The sequence below is a fragment of the Dendrobium catenatum genome, unplaced genomic scaffold (assembly GCF_001605985.2).
Source record: "Dendrobium catenatum unplaced genomic scaffold, ASM160598v2 fragScaff_scaffold_735, whole genome shotgun sequence".
Lineage (NCBI taxonomy): Eukaryota > Viridiplantae > Streptophyta > Magnoliopsida > Asparagales > Orchidaceae > Dendrobium > Dendrobium catenatum.
This window is the reverse complement of record NW_021319197.1, coordinates 192,481-203,260: the sequence shown is the minus strand read 5'-3', so window position 1 is coordinate 203,260 and position 10,780 is coordinate 192,481. Positions and strand designations below refer to the sequence as shown.

The 10,780-nt window shown below is 33.5% G+C and overlaps 1 protein-coding gene across 3 annotated transcripts; it reads right to left on the bottom strand.

The window, feature by feature from the left end:
* Nucleotides 1-3,327: 3,327 nt before the first annotated feature.
* Nucleotides 3,328-10,407, bottom strand: LOC110095373 (PH, RCC1 and FYVE domains-containing protein 1). Of its 3 annotated transcripts, none has more exons than XM_020820893.2 (6): nt 10,163-10,407; nt 7,423-9,002; nt 6,946-7,182; nt 6,712-6,855; nt 4,133-4,539; nt 3,328-3,801 (listed from the first exon to the last, which is right to left on the bottom strand). In XM_020820893.2, exons 2-6 carry the CDS (start codon nt 8,845-8,847, stop codon nt 3,681-3,683), a joined length of 2,334 nt encoding a protein of 777 aa, XP_020676552.1. In that variant the 5' UTR covers nt 8,848-9,002; nt 10,163-10,407; the 3' UTR covers nt 3,328-3,680. The 3 variants fall into 3 exon arrangements, with proteins under 3 accessions (XP_020676552.1, XP_020676551.1, XP_028552180.1); XM_020820892.2 differs by having other exon boundaries at nt 3,329-3,801; nt 6,946-8,878; nt 8,955-9,002; XM_028696347.1 differs by having other exon boundaries at nt 3,329-3,801; nt 6,946-9,002.
* Between the last annotated feature and the right edge of the window lie 373 nt (nt 10,408-10,780).

Here is a 10,780-nt window from a genome sequence, read left to right as displayed (position 1 = left end):
GGAGGCTAAAAGAAGCTTTTTTTCATCCATCTTTGACTCTAAATTATTATAGAAATAGAATTACAAAGATATTATCCAATTGAAACCTAATAACTTACTGATAGAAGGCGGACAAGTGCTGCCTCCCTTTCTTCTTGCCGCCCACAATAATGGGCCCCAGTAGTCTAATTGAATTCAAAATTGAAAATGAGGGGGCGGCTAGGGCTTGGAAGGGAAATTAGATTAGGAAAGTTTATGTATTAAAGAGCATGAGATGTTTTAGGGTGGAGGTTATGCTCGATTGGATTTGGGTTAGGGTTCCTTGCTAATTTGGGCTCTAAACTATCTTGTCTAGAGATTTGGTTGAGATTATCTTCATCTCTAATTGAGGATCACTTGTATCTTGTTTTCGTTCTTTTTTTTACTTTGATTTTCGTATTGCAATCTATCATTTATGTTGATTTCTTCCAAATTTTGTGATATACTCGTTGTTTTTCACCAATTGGTGATAGATTTGCTTGCGAACTTAAGTATTACCCTTAGAATTACTTGCATACTCAAGTATTTATTATGAACTTCATTCAAATTTTTTTCATTTTTGCTTACTATTTTACATATGAAAATTCAGGTGATCTAAGGCTCTATTTTGCTAATCCTCTTTTTCCTTTATTTATAGACGAAGGTTGTAGCTCAGAAAGTCCCTGATGACCTAGGTAACAACCTAAAATCAATGATTATTCCAGCATAATTGTTTCTAGAAAATAACAAAACCCGAGCTTCAGAGCTGTCTTCAAGTGTCACACCAAGCATAGAGTCCCTTAATACTCAAGTACATCAGAAAAATGACTTTGAAAACTCTACTGATGGCAATGCTCAAAATAATATTCAATCGGCCATTAATGATATCAGAGTGACTGTAGATCGCCAAAGCATAGAGAGTAGCTCAAGGTCATATCGGGCCTCTAAAATAATAATTAACAGTAAGGGAGACGTAGAATTGATGGAGCAATTTGAGCATGGTATATATGGGACTCTTTTGCAACTACTGAATGGCATTAAGCTCTTCAAAAGAGTCAAATTCAGGTATGTACTTTCTCTATGTTATATGAACTCGTAATTAACATAAATGAAACTCTCCCCACGATCCCCTCCCTTTATATTCTCCCAGTTTAGCTCCAACATATTATATTTTTTATCATAGCTAAGAATATTTCTATTGCAAGTAACTTCATTTCATCTAAGGCTATGTTTGGGACGGCTTTCTTGCTGCTTCTAAAAGCATCTTTTTAATGAAAAACTAAAATTTTTGTATTAAAAAACTGTTTTTAGAAGCAGTAAGAAAGCGTCCAAAATGAAGCCTTACATTTCTGTAGTTTTTCTATTTGGCTTACATTGTTCTGTAACTCTATAACAAGCAAGCGAAAATTTTTCGAGTAGGAGGCAGAAGATTGGTGGAAAAAAAATCATGAAAGAGTGTTCAAAAAATATAATTCTTCTATTCCTACTAGCTTGAATGATTCATCTTCTAGTACACCAAAGGAAGAAGCAGCTTCATTTTAATATATAGTAGATGCGTTCTGGAAAGTGCTTATGGAAACATTGCACTCGTCTGGGAACGATGCAAGAAGGCACATTGTCTTTAAGGTGAAAATCATGGTAAATTTTTATTTTTTTTATAAGATCTATATTTTTGTTTAGATAGAGCATTTAGATGAAGATAATGTTCGAAAGTGAGAGCATTCATAGTTCTCTCATTCTTTTTTTTCAGTATGTATAAAGTCCCGAGTTCTGTATTCTTTGGTATGGTAGATAGCTATCTTAAAGGTGAAATTTTTATGTTGGAGATTGCGAGCACATACTGTCTGCACGCACAGGCTCATTATTCTAATAATTGGATAAATCTTCTCAGAATCCTGGAATTGCAACTCACGTGCTCCATCTAGCTGTTGGCCCCTCTTGGTGTATTTTCTCCTTTTTTAAAAAATTAACTTTGATGTATTTCTATTATAAAACTCTTGGAGATGTCTATATATTCTTCCATACTTTGTACAAAAGAAGCAATAAAAATTTAAAATAGCTTATATATTTATGTATTTATATTTCTACATGACATTAAAGAAAGATCAGAGTTTTATTATTCCAGTTTTTTTTTTTCTACTTTTTTCTTGTCTATATTATTTCTTCTATTTATTATGCCTAATTTATTTGATTTTGCTTCAAATAAGTCAATCATTATGAATTGTCAAAATCAGAATAAATAAAAATTTGAGGGGCTATAAGCCTCATATTGCTTGAATGAGAGAAATTATGTGAAATAGTCTCAAATTGTGCAAATTTATCTGAAAGAAAAGTGAATTTGATTATTAATAAAATTTTAAAATGGCATGCTCGAACGATATGGTAATTCTCTAGCAGTTCGTAGAAAAAAAAAATATTTGATTTCCTTACGAGACTTAATAATAGCTTGGGGCTTAATTTTGATACTTATGTCTCAAAATACCTTGAGGCTTGCACCTGAATACCCAATTGCATAATTTTAAAGCTTGTCTTCTGCAACCATTATTTTGGATATAAAGTATTTCTCTTATACATCTCGAGGTTGGGATTTTGTAAGTATTGTGATTATGTAGCTTTGGACTACTTTTATATCGATTTGATGGAAAAGCTTTTGATCAAATTTCTCTTTTAAATGCTGCTTTAGATCTTTTATATAGTGTAAAATTCTCAAACTCATAGAAGATAACTTTTTGTGTTAATTTCAATCTCTACGACACAGTATTGCATTTGGCATTAATTTTAATTCAAATGTGTTTATAATGCTATGTAAATAATAATACTAAAATAAAAAGCATAATGTCTAGAATAATTGATATTTAATATTCAATTATATTACTGAGAGTAAAATATGGATAGATTTAAAATATTTTCTTGACCTACTATAATTATTAGTGAACCGTTAGCCACTTTTATATTTTTACTGTTAGGGCAAAATTTTTAGATTTGAAAAAATTGGTAATATCGATCATGTGGCTAGTGACTCTTGAATCTATGATTCATATATAAACGAGTTATTTAAGACATTAAAATTACAATAATTAAAAGTCATATCATTTTAAGCTAGCGAGTATGATATGAATGATTTTCGAGAGAGTTGAGAAAATTTTTAAATTTATCAATTTATTCTAGATTAAACCATCGGACAAGCTTGCCTATTTGATTGTCTATAAATATAGAAAAGTATATATATAAGATATTTTAAAATTTTATTGAAATACAACAAAATTAATTTAAGAAAAGGAAAATACACCAAGAGCAGCCAATAGCTAGATGAAGCACATGAGTTGTAATTCTAAGGTAGATTTATCCAATTATTAGAACAATGAGCTCGTGCGTGCAGACAATATATGCTCACAATTTTCAGCATAAAACTTTTACCTTTAAGATAACTATCTATCATACAAAAGAATACAAAACTCAGGACTTTATACATGTTGAAGAAAAAGAGTGAGAGAACTATGAATGCTCTCACTTTCGAACATTATCGTCATCTAAATGCTCTACCTAAACAAAAATATAGATCTTATCAAAAAAAATAAAAATTTATCATGATTTTCACCTTCAAAACAATGTGCCTTCTTGCATCGTTCCCAAGGCGAGTGCAACGTTTTCATAAGCACTTTCCAGAATGCATCTACTATATATTAAGGTGTACTAGAAGAATCATTCGAGCTAATAGGAATAGAATAATTGTATTTTCTGAACACTCTTTCCTGATTTTTTTTCCACCAATCTTCTGCCTCCTGCTCGGAAAATCTTCGCTTGCTAGTCATAGAGTTACATAACAATGTAAGCCAAACAGAAAAACTACAGCAATGTAAGGCTTCGTTTGGGGCGGCTTTTTTACTGCTTCTAAAAGCAGTTTTTAGTGCAAAAAATTTAGTTTTTCACTAAAAAGCTGCTTTTAGAAGTAGTAAGAAAGCCGTCCCAAACATAGCCTAAAATAAAATGAAGTTACTTGCAATAGAAATATTCTCAGCTATGATAAAAAACATAATATATTTGAGTTAAACTGGGAGAACATAAAGGGAAGGTTCGTGGGGAGAGTTTCATTTATGTTTAATATGAGTTCATATAACATAGAGAAAGTAGATACCTGAATTTGACTCTTTTGAAGAGCTTAGTGCCATCTAGTAACTGCAAAAGAGTCGCATATATACCAGGCTCAAATTGCTCCATCAATTCTACTTCTCCCTTGTTGTTAATTATTCTTTTAGAAGCTCGAGGTGACCTTGAGCTACTCTCCATGCTTTGGTGATCTGCAGTAACTCTGATATCATTAATGACCGATTTAATATTATTTTGAGCATTGTCATCGGTAGAGTTTTCAAAGCCATTTTTCTGATGTACTTGAGTATTAGGAGACTCTATGCTTGGTGTGGCACTTGAAGGCAGCTCTGAAGCTCGGGTTTTGTTATTTTCTAGAAACAATTCTGCTGAAATAATCATTGATTTTATGTTGTCACCTAGGTCATTAGGGACTTTCTGAGCTACATCCTTCATCTATAGATAAAGAAAAAAGAGGATAAGCAAAACAGAGCTTTAGATTACCTGAATTTTCATATGCAAAATAGCAAGTAAAAATGAAAAATTTTGAATGAAGTTCATAGTAAATTCTTGAGTTTGCAAGTAATCATAAGGGTAATACTTGAGTTTGTAAGCAAATCTATCACCAATTAGTGAAAAACAACGAGTATAGCACAAAATCTGGAAGAAATCAGCACAAACGGTAGATTGCAATACAAAAATCAAAGCCAAACAAGCACGGAAACAAGATACAAGTGATCCTCAATTAGAGAGGAAGATCGTCTCTCCCAAATCTCTAGACGAGATAATCTAGAGCCCAAATCAACAATGAACCCTAACCGAAATCCAATCGAGCATAACCTCCACTCTAAAACATCTCATGCTCGTTAATACATAAACTTTCTTAATCTAATTTCCCTCCCAAGCCCTAGCCGCCCCCTCCTTTTCAATTTTGAATTCAATTGGACTAGTGGGGCCTACTATTATGGGCGGCAAGAAGAAAGGGAGGCGACACTTGTCCGCCTCCTGTAGACCTGAGCTGACCTTTGGGTCGGCTGAGTCGATTCAGGTTGAACCGGCCTAACAGAAGTCTACAAATAGAACTGAATTTTACTTAGAAATTTCTTTGCTAAACACATCTGATAACATTTTGCTTGTAATACTTAGAAGCGCTAATAACAACTAAAAATTTGAATTTGCTTTAGGCAATTACATCTCTGAGAACACACATTTAAAAGTTAGGGGCTCTTTGGCAACATATGATTTAACTCAAATAGAATTTAATAAATATTGTAAATCTAAATTTACTAAATTTTGAAAACTATATGACAAAAAAATATTAAATCCTAATAAATCTTGTGAAACTGTTAGGAAACATAACTCATGATTAAATTTGTTTTATTCATTAAACGCTCAATTTTAATTTGTGTTTTAAATTTAATTTACATTTTAAATACGAGTTATTTATTTATTCCAATTTTAATTACTATCAGTAAGTTACAATTATAAATAACATAATTAGAAGTTAACCTAGGCTTTGTTTGGGACTACTTTCGTACTGCTTAAAGCAACTTTTTAGTACAAAAAATAAATTTTTTATGCTAGAAAGCTGCTTTAAGAAGCAATAACAAAGCCATCCCAAACGAAGCCCTAATTATCAAATAAGCTAGCTAATGATGTAATTACTAATTATAATACTAATTGAAATTATGATGAATATTTTAACTTCTCATTTCTTAAACATGCAACTTCTCTCATTATTGACATAATCAGTTTAGTTCACCATAATATATATTTGGATTTGGACACTAGCTTACATTAATGCTAGTGAATTAATTGAAATAACTTGTATTATTGAGTTTATCATTAACATTGTGCTTAACAGATAGCTTGATTGTTTATCCAACACCTAAGTTGCCATGTGTGGAGTTTTTTAGTTTATTAGTTCTAATTTATTTATCCAACAACCAAGTTACCACTGATTTGAGCTGTTTTTAAGTTGTGCAGATAAATCCCTCAGCCTTATTGAACCTTATAGTGCAAGCAAGTAATACACTCTTATACATAAGAACACTTAAAGACTTCCTCCAATTCACTAAGAAGGTTTTGGATGTCAATCCTAGACAAGGCATATTTGAATCAGAAAATGAAAAATATATATAATAATTCATAACACTTATGAATAACTTCATGCCCTATGAGCTAAAAAATTATCTCAAATATATTATTGTCTTTTAACACAAAACAATAAAGATAGCAGTCATTAGCAGAAGATAACGAGTAACATTCCTCTAAGATCAATTATGAGGATAATAATCTAGACTTGAAACCAAAAAATATAACAGAAATAATATTACCATTTTTTTAAAGTTAAAATAAAAAAAAACCATGCTCAATTTCATAGATGACTAATAGAACAATAGGTGCACGTTCAAAATCACAGAAGAACAATATATTTAAAAGGGATATTAGTAGATATGGTTCAAATGTGCCACCAAAATGAAAAAAAAAAAATAACAAGGCATGATGAACATAAATTGGCAATATGAAAGTGCATTAAAAAGAAGCAATTTTTAAGTGAAATCATGCTAGTTAATTGCAATTTGTTACTGAATCAGAGTTATAAAATCTCAAGAAAATTGAGGATACCTGGGCTTCAATTGTCCTGATAAGCTCAATGGCAGCATTAAACTTAGCAGATTCTTGTGCAGCTACAAAAACTTCTTTAGCTTCATTTGAAACATTATGTGCAACTGCATCTTGTATTTCTAGTTTTTGTTTAAGACTTTTGATCTGCAAAAGATCAATGTAGCAATCAAGATAGATTATGAAAAGAAAAAACTTTAGACAGATGAAAGATAATAAGAAAGCTTAGTTTCTTACCTCCCCTTGCAGCTTTAGGACTTCTCTATCCCAGTGCTCATTAGTCCTCTTTATAGTCTCCATTAAGTTTCCAGAAAAATCAGGAGTTGTAGATAGTGAAGGGTTTGGCTTCCATGAGTATGGAGTTACAAACTTAGAATTTGCAGCAGGCAATGGTGGAGGTGCTGTCGGTGTCATGATTGGCCTTGAAGTCGTTTGAAGTAAGCTCAATGAGCTTGGGAAGGCAATATCTTTTAGCTGTGAACGAGATGAAACTTGAGAAATTCGGTTTGAAGTTCGTTGATTCTTACTATATCTAATATCATTATATCTTCCCAACTCCTTAGGAACAAGTAAAAGCCTTGAATATCTAATTTTTCCCTTCTCAAACATTTCCCTAGTATCAATAGATTGACGAGAAATCACATTATTTCTACCAACAACCAAAGGCATACCAGTTTCCGCAGCTTTAAGTTTCGAATAGCATGAATCACATACCCGATGAGGTTTGCCTGGAGTTGGTGCCAATACAGCTTTCAAAACTTTTCTGGAACTGCAAGCATGACAATATACTAGACCACAATTATAGCAATTATGTCTTTTTCTAGTAAATCCAAATGCTTGTCGACAGCCGGTGCAGACCGATTGGTCAGCACTAGATACCCACTTATGCATGCAAATACATGCTGTGAAATTAGAGCCACAAGAGATACTCTTAACATGCCTGTCTTTCAAAGCTTCAACAAGAATGGGTGTCTTTCTGTCATCAGTATCTCCATGTCCTAGTCTTCCATTAGCACCTCTTCCCCATGAATAAACTTCACTTCGTGAAGTTAATACCACAACATGATGGGATCCACAAGCAATCTCTTCAACTAACTCACCTACTAATCTATCTTGCACTAAACAGGGAACTTTACCATCAAATTGTGGATTTCCGAGCTCGCCATACATGGAATGTCCCATGGTGAAAACATGCCCAGAAGTTGAGAGGGCAATGGTAATATTATGTCCGCAAGCCAACTGATGAAAGTTGTAATCAATAAGTGATGCAACACAAGTTGGAACCAATCTTGCTTCCTTATCACCATGGCCTAGACGGTATCCATCGCCATCGCCCCATGTAAAGAGTTTACGTGATACAACATTCGTACCAGCATGTCCCATTACTTCTACAATTGCGGCCGTATGCCACACTCCGCATGCAATCCTAATGGTTCGTAAACCACTCAAAGATTCGATTTCCCTGGGATAAGCAACACTCTCTCGATCACCATGGCCCAAAACACCAAATGAACCATCACCAAATGAATATATTTTTCCATTTGAAGTAGCCAGTACAGTATGCCATGTGCCACATGCAACTAAAGACACTTGAAATCCTTCCAAAGGTCCAGAAACTCTCTTAGGCATCCAATGGCTGGCCTCAATACCATGGCCAAGAAGTCCAGTATTATAAGCTCCATCACCCCAAGTAAACAAGTCACCTGCTGTAGTTATAGCACAAGTATGAAACTCGCCACATGCAACAGAATCCACATTGGATAATGCTAATGATTCAACTAAACGAGGTCGACTAATATCAATATCAGTTCCATGCCCAAGTCTACCACCGCATTCTTCACCCCATGTAAATACTTCTCCCTGCCGAGTAACAAGGGCAGCATGCCTGAAGCCACTAGCAATTTGATGAACATCTATAACGACATTAGACTCTAAAGCTTTTGGAAGCAAGGCATCTACTTTTAAGCAAAGAGATTTACTGTGACCATCTGGTGAGATCCCATCACTCCAAACCTCTCCCCAGATGTAGACATCACCCAAAGATTCAATGTCATCTTGTCCGGAAGTATGACTAGAGCAACTTGGTGTATTGGAAACACTGTGTCTACTAACATCTCCAGTGCTGGTTCGTAAATGCATATTTGAACGATCTGGCCTCACATCTAACCTCCTGAAGTTAGAGAAAGCTCACAAATATATAAATCATCAAATGCTTTTGATTTGAGAAGAGCAATGTTGGATGAGACCTTTATAGCAGCACCATATGAACGAAAACTGAGAATTGAATCTCCATCCTGAAATATGGAACCAAATGCATCAGATGACACTTTATTTGAAGTGTTAGTTGAAAGTTTAACTTGTGGGTGTTAAACAACTTAAACTATAATAGCACGCTAAGAGAGGGGTGAATTGGTGTTTTAAAAAAATTTCTTTCACAGAAAAATCCTTTTTGAAAATTAAATCAAATTCAAAACTTGAAATCACAATATGATTTTCTTAATGCGAAAGCGAATAATGAAACAAAACTTTTTTTTTACTAAGAAATAATCTTAATCAATCACAATTCTTGCATCGCAATAATCACAACACAAACGAGATTGCATGAAAATAAGTATGCAAGAGAAAAAAACAAAAGACAAGTTCCTCCTAGCAAGTCCAACGTCCTTTAAAAATTCACCAAGGTCAGAGAACTTCCTTGCTCTGATTGCTTCTTTCTCTATAAGAATTATTGATTTCTTCAACTGTTCATATGCAGCTTCCATCTCTACAAGGGTACCATACATGCTATAGTACTTGAGAAAGTCATTCCCAGTAACATAATCAACCTTAAAGGCTCTAGAAATTAAAAGCCTGGACATACTGATTTATCCTGCAGAAAAAGGATTACTGCAAGCTACATGCCTATTAAGCCTAATGCAGTTAAAAAAATCTCTATAAATTGTTAAAAAAGACACAAGAAGGGCACTGTTCTTCAATTCAAGATCTCCATCAAATGTTAAAAAGACACAATAAGGGATCTTCCAATCCTTATATTTACTATGCCACACATTACTAAATATTACCAACCAGAAGTAAAATCATATCAATCTAAGCAACATATCAAAAATTAAACTTATATAGTGGTTCTCACGTACTCTTTCATTAACGCCAAAAAAAAAAAAAAAAATTGATTGCAGTAGTAATCAAAATATAGAATTACTAATTATCGATAATAATGCAATACCAAGCACCACTCTAAAAAACTGCCACACCTGTGAGCTCTGCACCTCGTGAATAAGCTTTTCAAAAAGAATTGTTTTCTTAAAGAAAGAGAAATAGTACAAGGGTTTGAGCAGTATTTAAACGATCTAACATAATCTCATCGCGGAATAAATATAGATTTTTTTACCAAATCCTGTAGTTCGAAGGATTGACGGGATTTGGCCGAAGAAGCGAACGAATGGGAGAAAGTTACCTTCACAACCTAGCGAGCTCCCGTCATTACTTCCGATGAAAATGTCGCCACTTCCGATCCGACAGGCAGACGGAACGTCGTCGAAGGAGAGAAGCCACTCGTGCAATCTTACACCTCGTGCGAAGCAATGAAGCCGAACCGCAACGACGATGCGAAAATTTTCTTCGAGAGAATTTATCACCTATTGAGCGGATTTCTATTTCGCACGTCCCGTAATACACGGCTAATTCCCCTCAAAATCAATCAAAATTTAGTAAATACGTGTGGCTGTTTTACCTTTACTCCGTTTGATTTAAAAGTTGTTATTGAATATTGAGCAAATATTGTCTTTTTTTTATTTTTTTTAATGCAAATATTGTCTAAATAAATTAGTGGTTGTCAGGTTTCGTTATTTTTTATTTGTTTTTTAATTATTTATGTAAATATAAAAATAGATATAAATTATTTAATTGTGTTATCAACAATAGGGCATAAATTGATAATTTTTAAATTATTCTTAATCATTTAATGGTGATTTTTTATTTTTCTGTTTGAAGCTTGAAAAGCTTTCTTCTTCTTCTTCCCTGGATTGGGAATTTTCAAATCCTTCTTGCAGGTATCGACTTCCGCCGATCCACT

What these genes read in the sequence shown, in the direction of transcription:
- LOC110095373 (XM_028696347.1), bottom strand. Translation starts at nt 8,847, where the DNA reads ATGCATTTACGAACCAGCACTGGAGATGTTAGTAGACACAGTGTTTCC. An exon ending in TCCTAAAGCTGCAAGGGGAG is followed by an intron (nt 6,856 to 6,945) that starts GTAAGAAACTAA and finishes GATCTTTTGCAG; the next exon opens with ATCAAAAGTCTTAAACAAAA. An exon ending in TCAGGACAATTGAAGCCCAG is followed by an intron (nt 4,540 to 6,711) that starts GTATCCTCAATT and finishes CTTTATCTATAG; the next exon opens with ATGAAGGATGTAGCTCAGAA.